This window comes from Sciurus vulgaris (assembly GCF_902686455.1).
Source record: "Sciurus vulgaris genome assembly, chromosome: 11".
Taxonomy (NCBI): domain Eukaryota; kingdom Metazoa; phylum Chordata; class Mammalia; order Rodentia; family Sciuridae; genus Sciurus; species Sciurus vulgaris.
This window is the reverse complement of record NC_136472.1, coordinates 47,509,596-47,529,050: the sequence shown is the minus strand read 5'-3', so window position 1 is coordinate 47,529,050 and position 19,455 is coordinate 47,509,596. Positions and strand designations below refer to the sequence as shown.

Sequence of the window (19,455 nt, the reverse complement as noted above, 5' to 3'; positions counted from 1 at the left end):
AGTGCATTAACATATTAAACATTAAGATCAATGAATGCTAGCATCTACATGTAAGAGAAATAGTACTGGTCACTTTGGTGTAAATTGTGATTGTTTCACTTTTTTGTATGCACTCAGTATCAAGGAAAAGATGGGTTAGTACTAATGAGATAGCCTCTTGCAAATGTTGGTAGGACTCAAACAGAATGCTTTGTGATTTGTATTGCTCCATGAAGACTCTAAGTTAAGTAAGGAATAAATTTAGCATATTTTTTCCATTGTTATTGTTGTAAATCATTACTAATTATTTTCCTGTTAGAAAGAGTATAGTTGTAACAGAAATTTGCATAAGAAAGGGAGATTAAGGTAATTGTAATTGCTCTCTTTCAAAGCAAGGGGGAATTTGGCTTTGATTCTGTAAATACTTTTGTGCTGTTTTAGAATTTTTTTTTTTTTTTTTTTTGCTGACTTTGATTAAATATCAAATGGCTATGCTTTTTTTTCCACAAAAAACATGCCACTTTTTGCAAATTAAATTACAAATAACCACAGTATCTAGTTAAGTCCGAAGTAAAATAATATGAAGCATAAAGACAATGTTGCTTATTAAATTATAAAAACATAAAAGAAGATACATTTCCTGAATAATTTAATTTTTAAAAGCAGTAAGTCTGCTTTTAGCTAATTCTGTTTATACATGTTATTTATGAGGACATGAACAATTATTTTTATCCCAAGTGAGTAATGGGTGACAATCTTTCAAACTTGTCTTCTTCATGGAAAACTGTAACAAAGAAGAATGAGCTTTCAGGTATAACCAGAATAATTAAAGATATTGATGATCATTTGATGCATTTCACTACTCTTGTTAATTTTTATGACTTAACTTGTCCTAAGTGAGACATAATTAGTCTGAAACAAGACTTATCTTAAAACATTTATTCTCATTAAGAAAAAAGTATTACTGTGCTTTATTCTTTATTCAAAGTAAATATATGGTATTTCCCATCTCTGAAAATTATTTTGTAATTATCTGCTAGGAATGCTTACTTCTCCAGGGATGTTAAAACCTGCTGGGAATCTACCAGTGATCATAAAATGCTAATGCTTTTAAAATATTCTGAGAAAATTTTTGGTCCTGAATAAATACCGCATTCTCAGTTTTTTATGTCCATACCTAATACTTAAGGAATATAGGTCTAACAGTATATTTTCAGTATATTCTTCATTAAAATGAATTTTTAATTAGGGAAAATTTATACTAAATAATCCCAATATGTGAAGATTTTGTGGAAAATAATGATATCAGTGAAAAAGTAGGTTACTTATATAATTGAAATATCTTTCACTAGTTCATTAGTTAAAGATAAATCTGCAGCATATAGAAATTTTCTGGTGCTAATAAAATTCTTGGGTAGAAATAGATGTAAAAAATACGTCTGTAGGGAGTTATACTATTGTTCTGCATGCATATCTAATTTCAAATTGCATCAAGTCCTTCCACACAACACCTTTGTTTTATCAACTCACTTGAGTTCCCTACCTAATAACACTGTAAGTATGACTAGTAATTTGGGGTTGTTGTCATTACCCTCACAGTTCAAACTTAACCTTAAAAATTGATATGGCAATTATTATATGCATGTATGAATATGTCACAATCAAGCTGTTTCACATATAATTATAATGCATGAATTTAAAAATTTTAGAAAAGTCAATATGGGCAAAACAAAAGAAAGTTTTTACATTTCTCCTGGTTTATGTGTATTTTCACTATCCAAATTGATTGGTTCTCAGTTTTTGCTATCATTTTGATGAATAGTAACTCTTCCCTCCACACCTTAAAGGAAGAAGTGCTAACAGTTATGAGGTTTCCAATTGATCTTCATGGCAACTAGGCCCAGGAGTCAAAAGTGATGATTCTGTCAGGTGGTTCTGGAGCTACTGCTACTCTTGAAAACATGAAAACATGAAAAATTTCATTCTTGTAATTCTCCACTTATATGATTCAGAGAGGTCTATATTCACCTGCTTCTTGCTATCCCTCTAACAACTGACATCCTCTGCTCATTATTTGTACAGCAATGGACTTATCATAGCCTTGACATTAGTCTACAACTTTCCCTATCTGCTTCCTCGCCAGTTGTCTATGGGATCCTGCTTCAAATGTATCATAGAAAATCTAATAGGTCCAGATTATATTTTGGAGTCAAAATTTGTGCCACACTTATTTTTTGCCCTGAAACTATCATATCCAGTAACTAGGAAATGGTGTTAATGGAAGCAATCTTGAAGGGATGTTTGCAGATGCCAAAGCTGTTATCTCCACCATGGTACATTCTACTCTGAACTCTAGACCTAGAACATACACTTCTGAGCCCCAGAACTGGTCACATACTGCTAGTTAAATAAAGGAAAATTAATCATTCCATCTTATTTAAGCTATTGTAGTTATAATTGGTTATAGTAATAGCCTTTACTTTAATTCAGTAATTTGTACTTTTTACTAGATTACTACCATGACAAATTTACCAGTTACAACAAATTAACTGGTTTTACGTAAAATGAACATGGATATATCTCACAAATATAGACTTTAGTTTTAAACAACTTATGCAAACTTTAACACAAAAGGTAGTAGTTTTTTCATGGGGTCATACACAATAAGTAAAATGGTCAAAATATGCATGAGAAGAACAGTGTGCATCAACTTCAGGGTAGTGGTTAACCCTGGGAAGAAGGAATGAAGGAGAATTAGGCAGGACTTTTATAGTATTATAAATTTTCTTTATGAAACATCTAAAGAAATTGTACAAAATAATTATATCTGCTTAGGGGTGGACCCATAGGACATTTACATATTACTTATTCTTTATGTTTGAAATATTTCAGAAATAACTACTTTTTAAATCTATGTATATGGTGAAAATTAACCCTCCTTCTCAACCTTACTTCCAGTCCAATGACTCATTCTGTGGTCTGAGATAATGCATACAATGATTCCCTTTCATCATTCTAGGAATCTTTAAAACTATGTTTTCCAGTAGATGAAGCTATTGGACATTAGAAATATGGCTATTCCAAATTGAGTTGTGCTATAAATGTAAAACAAACAGATTTTAAAATAGGCTACAAATAAAGAATGTAAATTTGTCATGAAAAATCTATTATGACTGGAAGTGTATCAGTTCAGTGGTAGAATGCTTGCCTAATATGTACAAGGCCCTGGGTTCCATCCCCAACATCACACACACACACACAAAAAAAATGTATTAAATATACAAATGATCATGTTTTTAATCTATTGAGTGAAATATACCAAGAAAATTCATTTCACTCATCTTCTTACTTTTCTAAATATGTGATTACCAGACAGCTAAAAATTAGAGAAGTTAAAGGTTTCATCCACTATCATATTTTTTTAACCATAGTGAACACTTAGAGATTATAAAGACTATACATTTTATAAAAACTCTAACACTGTACAATACTACTTTTGTTTCAAAATATTCAGGTCAGATAAAGATGCGATGTTTATTCAAATCACTTGGAATAAGTAGTTTGAAGTTCTAATTGTAGGTGCTAACGATATGCCTACCAAGAGAAAACATCACAGTTTCTTTGGTACAGAAAACATTTCATACCTTTAGAAAAGGAATATCTCTATACATTTGTTCTCAAAGTTGGGCATGGGACAAATTTAACAGTAAAATGTTTTATGATAGTAAATTCCTAGATTACTAGACTCAACACTAGAATTCTAGTTTTTAAGAACCTATTTTTTATAATTTTTAAAATGATTTTATTTGTTCTTTTTATATATAGGTGACAGTAGAATGTATTTGACATATTGTACAAACATGTAGTATAATTTATTATAATTAGGATCCCATTCTTGTGGTTTTACATGATGGGGAGTTTCACTGGTTGTGCATTCATATATGAATATAGAAAAGTTATGCCTGATTTATTCTCTTTCCTATTCCCATCCCCTGCTCTTCAATGTTTTAAACATGATGTTTAACCAGATGAATGAATTGCAGTTGTAATATGCATGGTTTCTCATTTTTTGAAAAGATAAACATATTGTTACCTGAGAAAGAATATTTTATATACTCATTGAATATATGTATGAATTGAATAATGAAGGTTTTGATTAAGGAAAATTTTAATTAATTGTTCTTTTTCAATATATGGTAACAGGAACATTGATTTCATTATACCTCAAAATGTTGAAAAATATAAAAGCCATAGAAATAAATTTAGAATGCATCTACATAATATTATATTCATTTTCAGATTAATTTTTTAAAGACTGAAGTGGAAAGAAAGAGCAAAATGATCCGAGACCTCCAGAATGAGGTAAGGTTTATATTATGTAAAAATTTTCTATGAATCAAAGAATACACACAAATGTACATAGAAATTTGCTGCAAGTTTGGAGGATTGATTACTTGCTAACTTGACCTTTGATGAATAATGAAGAGAAAACTTGATGCTTGCAATTTGAAAGAGTGGATAATTTTCACATTTATGTACATTTGATAATAGTATTAGTCCAAATTTCTCCAGCTCATTTTCCTAATCGTAGTTTTCTTTTGCTGATATTAAAATTGATTTTTATCTCATAAACAATTGTCTCTCAAATGGCATCATAAGCCCTGAAAAATAAAGTAATTTGAAATTTGGTTGCATTTTAGAAAAGACAACCTAGAATGCAAAGCGCATTTCTGACAAACTTAGATTATTGTAGATTTGAGATAAACAAGTTGTAACCATTTTCATGATAGACTTTAACATATAAGGTCCCTGTTACTGTATGGTTTTCTTGTCTTTTGTTGTAAAATTACTGTTTTTCTGCTTTTGATTATTTTCTAGTTTCACCTTTTTATTTCCTTTTTAGTGCAATTATGTAATTCTGATCATCAATCACTAATAGCAAATTGAACAATTCCAGTAATTATGGCCTATTTTGAATCCCAAATCAATAATTTTTAGCACATATTGATCAGTCTTTCATCTTTCTTTCTTTCTTTCTTTCTTTCTTTCTTTCTTTCTTTCTTTCTTTCTTTCTTTCATTTTTTCCCTCCTTCTTGTCCTTCTTTTCTATTATTATTATTTTTTTTTAGATATTTTAAACAGCAAACGAACTATGTTATTTCCAAATGGCTTCCATATTGTTATCAAACTTAAAAATAATCTTTGACTTTTGGTTCCAATATTTTGCATTTATACCTGAGTATGACTTTAACAGACTCTCTCAAACTTGGGAAAGGAAGTATAGAAGAATAGAAAGCAAGAACAATTCTATTTTTTTGATGATTCTATTGTATTTTAATTTTGTTCCTAATGATTCCATTTGTGCTGAGTCTTCTCAAAAAAGGATGCATACTGAGTTTTCTAGGTTTCTTAATTAAGGTGAGAACTTTCAGCAGATGAGACTTATCAGAATATTGAGTATTCTGGATAATTACTTGTTTACTGGGGCTTAGTTAAAGCTCGGTGTAAGATGAAATTATTCAACTCAAGAAGTGGAAGTGGAGAAGAAAGAGGGCAAAGAAGAAGGAAGAGTAACAAGAGAAACAAGGGAAACGGGAAATATTTTAAACAATTCTAAAAATCAGCACTAACATATGAGAAGTGTGTTTGATTTGCACACACACATACACACACAGCAATATGAGAACAGCTGTTAGATAATGAGAGGATTATGGGTTAATGTATAACTTTGTAAGTAATATCAGTTATCCTTTAAGATAATTTTTTTAAAAATCTATTATTCATTTAGGAAAAAAGCATTTTGAAAATAAAAGTACAATTTATTCATATTAAGTAAATACGAGAACTTACAAAGTATTTTGTTTTGGGGGATAACTTAATAAAGAAATTTTAATTTGATAACTATGTAGGCTTAAATAATTCTAAAAGAACTATACCTTCACAGAAGTAAGATCTGCTTAATATAAGTTTTATAATTATATTTATTCATGTTTACTTTCAGAATATTAAAAAATTATGTGGGCTGAAAACTGATAACCTCCAAACAATCTTTAAACTTCTTAATAAAACCTAAAACTGGACACATATCAATTTAATGTTTAAAATTTGCTTTAGTTTAATTACTTGAATGTTTGGGTTAATTATTTGGGCAAATTATCAGTGTGTAAAGAATGAGGCAGATTTAGTAAATAAAATAGTTGGCCCGTTGGCTGTACACTGAAATTATATGGACATGAAAGATATCCAGGAGTAAAAAAATGAAGCAAACTGGTTAAACAAAATACTAAGAGGCAAGAGAGACAATAGAGGTATAAATAAAAATCTAGAACAAAGTTGAAGTCTTATGATGACAACATTTGAATTAAAGAGTTGGTGAAGTCTCAGTATGAGACTTTTGAAATGTTATTAAAGAATAATTAACTTTTTTCCCACATGTGAAGGCATAAAAGGCACTTTTACATTAGCTCCTATTAGTTTACATTTTAAGATTTAAGATGTCCTTTGGAGGGGAAAAGTTTATTCATCCTATAATTTTTTAAAGACAAGACTTTATATGTAAGAAAACATCTCAGTGTTCCCATCCAGGCAGACCCATCTGGAACAGACCACCTTGGAGTCTGTGACCCAGAGATTGTGGACTCAGAAATTGTAATCATAACTGGGAAGAATATAGACAACAAAATGAAGAGGAAAGAGGGAAATAATTAGAGAGGTGTTACTTCTTCACAAAAGGAATGGAGAATGGTACGGGAGGCTGTGTGAGCTATGAATACTTGATCAGAGCATTGCAAACACGTACCTTTATGTTCATCTTTTTTCATAAGAGCATCACTTTCAGCCTCTCAGTTGGAATGCTGTGACTTAAGAAAACTTCACTGAGACCTAGGTCTACAGGTTTCAGTTCCTGGCTCTCTCCTCTTGTTTAAATTCTTTCTCATGGAACATTCTAGTTAAATCTATTCTTTCTCAGTGTGTATTTCTTCATACCAAATTAGCAATTAATAAATGGCAGAATTATGTTAGTAAGTCTTCAAACTCATTTTCCCTTCAATATGTTAAGGTTTGAAGCAATCAGGTGATAGCCTTGTCAAACTTTTGAGAATTCTTTTACTCAATAAAGGACTCAAGAAAAATTGAAAATTTACAGAAAGACCCGTGCTTTCAGTGGGATTTAGTGCCTTCAAAATTTCTATGTTTTTTACTGCTCCAAGATATCTGGCTAAACTGTGAATAGAGAAGATTCTATTAAAACTTTTCACCTGCATGAAAACAAATTAATGAAAAATCTGCATCAGATTTTAATTTTGATGCTAATGTGCTCTATTAGAAGTCAATTTTCCCCAGAATCTACATCTTAAGGAAGTAGGAAAAACTAAATCCTGAGTGTAAGATTAGATTGTGCTTGTATGTTTATTTGTATTGTTATTGGTTTTGGTAATACTATAGATACAAAGTTATACATAAGTAGTTTTTACCAATTCTATTTTTTTCCCTCAAACTCTCTACTCTCTGTGTGCAATTTGCAGAATGCAAGGTTTCCCACAATGCAGAAAATGTTTTCTATTACTTCTTAAACTATGCCTCTAGTTGTGATCTTTCTCATGCAACCTAGCTGTTAAAAATCTAAACTGAGGCATGACAAATATTTTAAAGAATAAATGTGAACAACCAGTAATTAGTTAATTGGGCAACTTCAAGCCAGAAGTTACTTGGGAGCTCCACCAGGGAATGTCTAGAGATGCTTTATAGGACAAACAGAAGTAAAGGTAAGAAAATATTAGATTGATTACAGTTATACAGTTGATTTATCTGGTTTCCCCTTGGAAAATCCCTAGTTTTAAAGTTATTTGTTAGTTTCCTCTGATTGGTTAAGCTTAAGTTCTGTTTGTTTTAGTACCGGTATTCATAAGAAGCTCAAATTGAGTTTTGTTTATGTTTGCAAATCAAGCAAGGTTAAGGCCACTAATGAAGCCTGACTGTTTTCATCTGCTCAGGGATTCTTTAAAGCCTGATCTCTATATTAACTCATTTTTAACACATTTTTTTTTTTTTTGTACATTCACATGCTTACTTCCCATTTTTTATTTGGATATTATATGATGAAATTTATATGAACATTTCCCCCTAGGAAAATAAAATGAAATAAATTCAGTCTTCCTTCCCTGTTAACTGCATCATCTGACATAGTCAATCACATGTAATCCAAAACTGAGACTTAATTTTGAATTTTTACTTTCAAACTCCTGGTTTCTCCATCATCATCTTTAATTTTCTTGAATTTCATCCAATTTTATCCTGGGGTAAAATTAGTTTGTCTATAATTGGTCTGAGATAAAAGAAAGGCTCTAGGAATGAGCAGGATAGTATATTAGGCAAATCAGGCATTGCAACAAACATCTTTGATTAGTTGAAATCCCTTAATGAATGAATTAAGTTTGACAAAGTTCAGGGCATTTCATGAGAGTGCATAGCAATATTTTATAGACACTTGCACAAAAACATAGTCCATAATTGAATAAGTGAGTAGATAGATATATAAAGGAAGTTAAGAGGGGATCAGAAGGAAAAAGAGGAGGTTAAGAAAAGAATAGCAGGGGGAAGGCAGGGAAATGGTAAATAGATTAAGACAAGACTATGGGGATGTTTTCCTCTATTCTTTTCTATGGTGGTAGTTTTTGTTTGTTTCTCCTGGAATTTGACCCCCACCCCCACCCCCCGCCGCTTTGGGATGCATTCAATGTAGTTCCTGTTAAGGATGAAATAAGCAATCATCACACTGAAAACAAATAAGGCCAGGGACCATAAATGTGCTTCACTCTTCCCAGTGTGAAAATCAGAAATTTATCAAAACTACTTTCTTAGTCAGCCTTTCTCTCTGTTTCACGGCTCCATTTTCTCTCCTTATAGTACCATATGAATCACAGAGAGAGTACCATATGAACCCAATTTTGAGTTTACAATCTGTCACCTATAGCTGTTAATATTAATTAATTTAATCTCCTTTTAAATTTGTTTAACTGGCATTTCTCTAAGCACTTTGGAATAACATCTTCCCATAATTCTCTCTGGACTTTCAAATAGTTCTAAACCATTATTATTCATGTTCAGGCATAAGAATAAGATATTGGCTTCTTGGGGGTCAGTGACTATTCATGGTTGTGGCAAAGTATATCCTTTGTTAAGAAAGGAAATTTCTTGGCAATATAGATATGCCACAAAATTTTTAGAGGAAATGAAGTTATAGCTTGCAGACTGGCCTTTAGGAACAGCTCCTCAAATATACCTCTGATAAGACTGTCTGGTGAATGGGCCTCCTCTGCCAGATCCAGAAGTGACCTGTCCACAGTGGCTGGTAGAACCACACAGCCTTATATCTTTTACAAGAGACAGTGGACCAAAGTTAACTTGATTTCAAATGTAACACATTTTTAGAAGTATATATTTTAAGGATTGTGTCTGATTACCAGAGCTTAAGTCACTTCTGCCCTAGATCTGCAATGACTTCTGGAAGTAGAGGAGTTTGATTTTTTTGCTTTTTATTTCTCTGCTTTCATTTTTCATTGAAAATAAGGATTTACCACTACAGAAACATTCACATCGATCCAGAGTTTGAGAACATGTATAAAAGGTAAATTTTCTTAACAAAGGGTTATAGTGTGTGGTAAACAGCTTCAGCATCCAGCAGGCCATCATTGAAGGGCATGGAGTAATTGAGAAACATGTTCTGAGTCCACTGTGTGTATGTGTGTATACATGTGTGTATACATATGTGTGAAAATACCTTATGTGTATAGGTGGCAACCTGTCTATCTTTATCTTATGATTTTAACTTTCTTTTGTCTATTTCCTCAATTGAATGCAGACTCCTTGAAATTTTAAACCTATCATAAAACTTGATACTTCACATTTTTCAAAAGACAACAGGATTTTATATACAGTGAAAGTAAGGATCACATTAAAATTTCTTTTAGTACCAATAAATTAAAGAAATATAGGACACAACCTCCTAATTTGGAATTAAAATCCAATTTGATGATTGGCTATTTTCTCTAATAGAGTTACTCAGAGACCCTACAAAATATAAAGATTGATATCAGGGAATCTCTATGATGCTGACATAACGGAAAAAAGGTATAAGTGCTTGTGTGTGTTTTTTTAGGAAGAAGGTTGAGGTTCACCAAAGAAGACCAGGACTGAAGTGAAAAAATAATAAAGAATGAATACCACTGATGTAAAGAAAACTCGGCTAGGTTTTAAGAACACCCATTTTGGTTCAACTGTCTTGGCTCTAAATCTCTCTAAAATAAATTATTCCATCTTCTTGCCTCAGTAAACACTCTGAAGTGAAGATGATGGGCTATTTCATAATGTGATAGAGTGCTTCAGGGTCATCATTTTGAAAATGAATTCTCATGCCTGCCTGCAGACAAATGGATCTAAGAGATTGAGTCAAATACGCACAGCCCAGGACATGCTCAGATATCTTTAAATTATTTTATCACAACTTTTTCACTTTATCCAGGTAATTTACCTCTTTTGAGTGAATGTTTATGAAATATTTGGAGCAACAGACATTCAGAGTGTTTGTATCCAGTATTTAAAATTTACTGTTACACATCTGTATTAGGCCCTAGGCTGTGTAAACAGTACCCACACTGGGTTGCTTAAGATAAAAGAAACTTGCTCTCTCACAGGTCTGCAGACAGGTACAAAGCCAACATACACTCAGGTCCATCCTCCCTCTGAAGGTTCTACAGAATAATCTTTCCTGTCTCTTCCTAGCTTTGGGTGCCTCCTGGAAATCTCTGAAACTCTTTGACTTGTAGTTGCATCACCCCCAATCTCTATTTCTACCTTCACAGTTTATTTTCTGGGTCTCATTTCCTGTCATAAATATACCTGTTATTAAGTTTAGGACCTATGCCAGTCCATATGAACTTTGAAAATGTAATTACTGGTGCAAAGACCCCATTTCCAAATGAATTTACATTCTGAGATTCTATGTAGACATAGAATTTCTGTGATACTCCTCCAATAATCCCACCACCTGTGACATTTTGCATATTCCTCACATTCAGTCATTCTTTAAAAGAAAGGAGACAATATTTTATTAGTTGTATGTCTGTCTATGGAAGTAATCCAATTTAAATTTATGCATATTTTATTTATTTATTTAGTTTTAAATAATATGCAGTATTTATTTCTCCATCAATTTATTACTAAAATTAACATATTACTTACTTCCATATATTGCCCCAATATTGAACTAGAGCCTAGAAGGATGAAAGTGTTACTAAATTTCAGTTACACAAAATTCTCTCTGACCTTCAGAAATTTAATGAAAAACATTGGATGTTCTATAATATATGACATAATTGCTATGTAGATTTCAATCATTATTAAAATTGCACAAAGTACAATATGAAACAGATTAAAACAAGCATTTTAAAATAAAATTTTGAAAAGTAGCAGATGATTCACATTTCCCCAATTACCCACAATCTTGAACATTTTTTCTTATTTTCTGGTGATCTGTATTTCTTCTTCTGAGAAGTGCATGTTTAATTCAGTTGCCCATTTTGTAATTGGTTTATTTGGCTTTTTTTTTGTGTGTGTGTGTGTTAAGGTTTTTAGTTTTCTGTATATTCTGGTTATTAATCTCCTATAAGAAGAGTAGTTAGCAAAGATGTTGCCTCACTTTGATTAGAATGGCAGTCAAGAATATGAACAATAATAAGTACTGGAGTTAATTGGTGGGATTGTAAATTAGTACAATCACCATGAAAATCAATGTTCAGGTTCCTCAAAAGACTAGGAATAGAACCACAGTATGACCCAGTTATACCCCTCCTTATTCATCCTAAAGAATTAAAGCCATCATATACTATGGCAAAGCATGTACACCAATGCATATAGCAGCACAATTCACCATTGCTGAACTATAGACTCAGTTGAGGTGTCTATCACTGCATGAATGAATATATTGTGGTATGTATACAAATGAAGCTTGATTTAGTCATGAGGAAGAATGGAATTTTGTCATTTTCAGGAAAATAAATGGAAATTGAGGGCATTGTGTTAAGTGAAATAAGCCAAATTCAGAAGGTCAAGTGTCATATGTTTTCTCTTGAATATGGAGGCTAGAGAGGAAAAAGGAAAATAAACATTTTGGGATGATCTCATGAAAATTGAAGAGAGATCAGTAGAGTAGAAGAAAGGGACCAGAGGAAAAAGGAAGGAAGGTAAAGGGGAAATGCTCTTTTCTCATATCTGATCATCTTTATCAGGTTTCAAGGGAAGGGGAAAGTCTGACTCATTATTCTGCGTCTTTTGCAAACATTTTATATGTCTTATATACTTCCAAGTGTTGTCAATTTAGTTTACATCAAAATAATGCATGAGAGACCCTTAGCACATTTAATCTGTGCACATGGAAATAATTGTCAGCATATTTATTTTGGGTTTCTGAGGCAAATTTAATTTATCACTAATCTGTGCTATATTCAAATGAATATTTTTCTTTAGTGATAACTCTGAAATAATCAAACAACCCAGAACCCCATATATAAAATAAGTAATAATACCAAAGTAACACAGGATTGTATCCCTTTCTCATTTCTATATACTCTCATTCAATCTCTCAAACTGTTTCTTTTCAATGACAGACAAAAGACCAACAAACACATAATGCATATTATACCATCTTAGAAATAGCCCAATGGGAGAAATTTTTCAGATTGCACAAGCAGAAAGATCCCAGAGAAGATCCCAGATTAGTCACATGCCTGAGTCAATCACCATGGCCAGGTAAATGTACAGTTTGGTTTGCTATCCCCTTCTCTATGCATCTTGGATATTGCTGGCACCTATGGTTCTCTCAGACTTCATGTCTCAACTTGACATGGGTTTTGTCACCTTGATGACACCTTAAGAACTTTTTACTCAGGAACATATACTAGATATGGGAGGGTTAAGGGATTGCACCTTGTTAGAGGTTTTAGAAAAGGAAATTTTGGGAAATTCATTTAAGCAAGTTTCAGAGAACAGAATGAGAACTTCTTAAATGATAGACAAGAAAATGAAAAATTCCAAATAATATATTAAAACATGATAAAAATTTTAAATGCACACTTATTATCCCAGTTAACACATAATGGCCATTTAATGTACCCAAAATAGGCAATTGTTTCAATAAGAAAAAAGTATTTTATTTATATTATATTCAAGTACAATAACATTATGCTTTAAGACACTTTATAAAATTCATGCATAATAGAAAAATATGACATCTCATCCTTTTTATTTATTTATAGTAGTTAATAACTTAATGATAGTATACACTTCATTGATTTACTTGTTCATTTTAATTCTCTACTTTTTATGGTTAAGAGCACATAACATGAAATCTACTCTATTAATAAATGTTTAAGTGTATGTAAAGTTTGATTAGCTATTTAAGATCACTTTTTTTAAAACCATAAGACTAGACACTTTATCCCTTTCAGTTGTATATGCCTTGTGCATTTTCTAGAACGTAGTAGGTATTTGATATATACTAACTTAATAAACAATAAATATTTTAAAATAGTTTGTATTTGCAAAAATTGCATGGAATGGGCCACTGTCCATAACTCATGGGAATCAAAGTCCTCCAAAATACAAGTATTTCTCTAATCAAATATGCAGCGGCTTTAAAAATCAAGGATAATAAAAAAACTACATATGAATTAGAACCTGCCATCCCAGGTCTTTTACCTATGGGGCAGAAAGACAGTAGAATGTGCTTGGATTTTTTTTGTTTTTTTCATACAAAATGGTTGAAACAGTTAGTGCCTTGTAGGCACTAATTGCAATCACAAGTGTCCTTATGAGAAAGAAGCAGAGAAATATTTGGTATACCAGGAGAAGAGATGAAAAGTTTCTGAAGAGAGAGGAATTTAACATGGGGAGAAAGGATGCAGCCACAAACCGAGGAAATGTGACTGCTAAGAGAAGTTGGAAGAGGAAAGAAACAGATTCTCCCTCCCATCTCTGGAATGAGTTCAACCCCGCTTCATGATTTTGTCCTGGTAATGTCTGAATTTTGGTTCGCTTTCAGAACTATTACAGAATGAATTTCTGCTGTTTTAAGTTGTCTTACAGTGGTCACAGGAAAATAATAAGGTAGGAATGAGATGGACTGAATATCCAGGTCATCATTAGCGATAATTACTAACCTGTGCTATAGGATGGGAGACTCCATTTCCTGCTATTAATCTTAAGACAGAACTGAAATGTTGGCAAGCATTCCATTTGTCCATGTGATGGGAATTATAGATGATTGTTAAACATCCAAATATTCATCATCAACCATTATTTATCTTACCACTGCTGGGTCCTGAATACTGTGCTAAGGAGAGAGGAAATAAGATCACTAAGAGTTCCTGAACCTTTTAAATCCTTGTCTTGTTTGAGAAAGATCTCTCAAAGCATATTAGTTGATATAATAGTAGAATAATGTATACCAGCATTCAAGAGTTTTATTCACTAACTCCACATAAGACAAATTGAGCAGGACTTTTTCAAGAATGAGACTGTACCACAACAATGACAAAGGTCACGAAGGTGGAATGATGATTGACGATGGTGATGACAATGACAGCAGCTCACATTTACCTTTATTTACTGTGTTTAACACCTACTGGGGCCTGGCTACCTGCTATCGAGTCGAAAGCTTTCCATTCCTCATTCCATTCAATTTAAACAATTTTTTTCTGTCCATTGGTTAGTTTTTCCTCTTTTGCTTTTAACCTAATGACTTCTGCTGTACAATCAATCTGTTTTTGTGGTGTATTGTACATCTTGTTCTAAAAGTTTTTATTTCTAAAAATTTTTATTTCAGTTTTTTAAATTTTTTCTAATTGCCATGAACTCAAGTGATTCTCCTGCCTCAGCCACCCAAGATGCTGGGGTTATAGGTGTGGGCCACCATGCTTGCCTACTTTTCAGTTAATTTATAGTAAATACTAGTGAATGTACCTACCACTATATGGCCTGGACTTAGCAAAAAATTTCTTGTTACATCGTCATCCACAGTTTTAACATGAAGCAATTGAGAGAGAATTAAAAGTTATACAGTCAATCATTCAGCAGGGGTTTCAGAAGACTGCCTGACATAAGAGCTAATATTGCCTCCTTTAAACTAAATTTCATAATGTGAATTATGAAATTATGTTCAGTCTTTACCATGTTTGCATTAAGCCTCATTTGAAAAACTTTTTCCTCATTTTAAATGTAATTTCCATGAATAGCTGAGATACACCATTTTGTATCTTTCTACTTCCTACTTTCCTCCTTGGACCTCTTGTTGATATTCCATTCACTTTGACATACTTAAAATAGTTGATAATATGATATTTGATAATGTTATCATATATGTCCCTCAACCTCAAAGAAATTTAGAGATATCCTAACCTCTGAACTACTTTACCATTGTTGAAATAGGTTGAATCTACTCCATTTTGCCCCTTAAAACTATGTTTTATCTTTTTCTACCTTATATCTGAAGGTTGCAGAAGGCAACACTAGATGGGGCAATCATTATGACCTATGTTCCAGGACTTTTTATAGCCACAGGTAGGAGAACTTCATTTCTGTATCATTTCCCATTTTCCATTATAAAATAGACCCTTCTACACACTGTGGTGAATATTAGATACATAATAGAAAGGTGCCTATTTTACATTAAGAACATCCCTGCCTTTGAAATTGTATCCTACACGATTTTAACTTAGCATTTCACATAGACTTCTCATCTCTTCCATTTCCAATAATTTTTTTTTTTAAATTAGGTTTCTCTATCTGTGATTCTGAAATTTTTTATGCATGATAAGCACCTGGGGATCTTATAAAATTGAGGATTCTGATTAAGTGTGGGTCCTAAGATTTTTCTTTTCTAACAAGTTCCCAAGTGATCTCAAAGCAGTTTTGGATACATACAATGGATAGTCAGGCTCAAAAAAGTGGCTGTAGAATGCTGCTTGATAGGCAGCTGATGACTGGCAGATAACAATCATTTTGAGAGCTTCCTTACTGTGTGAATTCCTAAAATCTGTTTGAAGACTAAGATTCAGTAAGATTGACTTGGTCATCTCAGTAAGATATTTGGTCATCTGTTTTTTTGTTTGTTTGTTTTTCAGATTTAGGTGAAAATGATTACAGAGTCACAGAGATGACCTGTAATCTGTTGCCTCAATGATTCCAAAGGACTGGGACAGGAAATTTTCAAAAGTAGTGTAATCTACGTGCAATTTTGAATAGGATATATCTTGGGCAGCACATACTTTTATTAGTTAAGGAAGATGAAGATCAGATTGAATAATCTGTTTATCCAACTATTTACCCAAACCCTGCAATAAATATGAGTTGATTCCTGAAATACAAAATGCAAAGCTCGCTGTTAGAACTTAGTGCTTGATAACCAAATGAGCCAATGGATCTAAAATATCAAAATATTTTTTTTTGAGTTACACAGTATTTGGCAGCATAAATGTTGATTTTTTTTTTTTGAAGAGCCAGCTTTGGTAAGTGCTTCTCTGAAGTATATATGCTCTGGGTACCCTGTATTATAATTGCTTTTCTCCATATTACTTCTCTTCCTCCTATTCCTCCTCCTCCTCCTTTTCCTCCTCTTTCTCTTCCATTCCTTTTCAATCACTACTATCACTGTCAAAGAATTTAATGCCTCTCACATATTCAGTAACTATTTTTTACCTATTTTATGGCTAGATTTATTTATTTCTATCGTTTTAAAATAGCTCATCTAAAAGAAAATGAAAATTCTGCCACAGGTTGTTAATGAGCATGTTGTTTAATTTCCGTGTATTTATACCAATCTCTCAAGTCCCTTTTGTTGATTATTAGTTTTATTTCACTTAGGTCAGAAAAGATGCATAATATTATTTTGATGATTTTAAATTTGTCAACACTTGCTTTGTATCTAACCCTATGAACCCTCCTAGAGAGGGTTCTGTGTTCTGATGAGAGGAATGTACATTCTACAGGAGTTAGATCAAATGTTCTGTTATCCATATGGCCAGAAAGCATACACAAAATGTTCAATGCTACTAATCGTCAGATAAAAGGAAATCAAAACCACAATGAGAAATCTTGCCCCAGTTAAAATGGCTACAATAAAAATAAGTTGTTAGAGAGGATGCAGAGTAAGAGGAACCCATACACATTGGTGGGAATGTAAATGAGTGCAGTCATTGTGGAGAACAGTATATTCTTCGAAATTCTCAAATAAAACTCTCAAATGACCCAGTGTTCCCACTCCTGGGTATATATCCTGAGTAAATGAAATCAGCAATCAATGAGATACCTGCACTCCCAGGTTTCTTGCAGCACTATTCACAATAGCCAAGATATGGAATCAACTGATCTTTTATCAATACATGAATCCACAGAGAAAATCAGGTATATGCACAATTAAATAGGATTTAGTCTTTTTTTAAAATTCACATAATTTTTTTAGTTATACAATAGACTATATTTTGGCAGAATATACATACTTAAAGAATAATTTATTCTACTTAGGTTCCCACTCTTGTGGCCATACATCATGTGAAGTTACCCTGATTGCGTATGCAAATACAAGGCTAGGGAAGTTATGTCCAATTAATTTTACTTTCTTTCCTAATGGTCTCCAGCCCTTCTCTTCATTTTCCTTTGTGTGCTCCAATGAACTTCTATTATTCCCCTCCCCAACCTCCCTTGTTTTGGGTTATCATCCACAAATCAGGGAGAACATTCATATTTTGGTTTTTTGGATGACTTATTTCACTTACCATGATATTTTCCAGTTCCATCCGTTTACCAGCAAATGCCATAATTTCATTCTTCTTTATGGCTGAGTAATATTCCACAGTGTATATATACCACTTTTTTTTTTATCCATTCATCCATTGAAGGATGCCCAGGTTGTTTCCATAGCTTGGCTATTGTGAGTTGAGCTGCTATAGCATGGATGTGACTGCATCACTGGAGTATACTGCTTGGCATATACTAAGGAATGGAATAACTGGGTCAAATGGTGGTTCCATTCCAAGTTTTCTAAGCAATCTCTACACTGCTTTCCATAGTGGTTGCACCAATTTACAGTTCCACCAACAATGTATGAGAGTACCTTTCTAGCCAAATCCCCACCAATACTTATTGTTACTTGTATTTTTGATAATTGCCATTCTGACTGGAGTGAGATAGAATCTCTGTGTAGTTTTAATTTGAATTTCTCTAATTGCTGAGATGTTGGACATTTTTTTACATATTTTTGACAATTTGTATTTCTTCTTTTGTGAAGTGCTTGTTTCATATCCTTTTCCCACTTGTTGATTGGATTCTTTATTTGTCCTGTGTTAAGTTCTTGAGTATTTTGTATAATAAATTAATTTCTTATCTGAGATATTGGTGATAAAGATTTTCTCCTAATCTGTAGGATCTCAGCACATGTTCTTAATTGTTTCCTTTGCTGTAAAGACGCTGTTCAGTTTGATACCATCCCATATATTGATTCTTTATTTTACATCTTGCACTTTAGGAGTCTTGTTGATTGAGGGAGTCCGTTCCAAAGCTGACATGTTGGAGAGTTTGGCCTACGTTTTCTTTTAGTAAGTGCAGGTCTCTGGTCTAATGTCTAGTTCTTTCATCTACTTACAGTTGAGTTTTGTGCAGGGTGTGATATAGAGTTTCAATTTCATTCTATTACATATGGATTTCCAGTTTTCACAGCACCATTTGTTGAAGAGGCTATTTTTTCTCCATTGTACATTTATGGCACCTTTGTCTAGAATGAGAAAAGAAGGGGAAGTAATCATTTCTTATGCAGTAATAATTAGACTTTTAGTCACTGAAAAATACCTAGAGTGAACTGAATTTTATTTTAAAGTGATTTATGTCAAACTAGTGTTTGTGAATAATCTCAGAGGTTCATACATTTTATAAATTTTCTAGATTTAAGAATACAGGTATTATATATTGTACTCTTCATTTGTTTGTACTATTTACCATTTTCAGATACTTACTGTCTCCTGGGTTCCCAGTTCAATTTAACATAAGGTGGTTGATAGAAACAGCCACATGTCCACCTGTGTTCTTCTCCCAGCTTTCCCTTTGGTAATATTGCATGACTTCTAGCTGGAAATTTTCACCTACTTAGCTAGGGACCATATTTTCCATCCTGATATCTTCTGTAGGTGATCAGTGCACATAACTATATTCTGGCCTAAGAATAAGAGCAAATCTCTAAATATATATCTATGTAAATTATAGAAGGTTGCAGTTGCTCTAGGAAGTTAACTTTTCTCACTCTTATGGTTTGGATCTGGAAATGTCACACCCAAATCTCATGTTTGAAAGGATGATGCCCCATGCAGAAAGGTTCAGAAATGAGGCTTTTGGTAATGATGAGATCTGTGACCTCACCAGTGGATTAATCCA

At 32.6% G+C, this 19,455-nt stretch overlaps 1 protein-coding gene across 1 annotated transcript in view; it reads left to right on the top strand.

Moving 5' to 3' along the window:
* Positions 1-19,455, top strand: part of LUZP2 (leucine zipper protein 2) — a 535,025-nt gene that overhangs the window by 237,993 nt on the left and 277,577 nt on the right. The window contains exon 5 of the mRNA XM_079101896.1: positions 4,279-4,341. Within this exon, the coding sequence (XP_078958022.1) occupies positions 4,279-4,341 (63 nt within the window). The remainder of the gene's footprint in view (positions 1-4,278; positions 4,342-19,455) is intronic.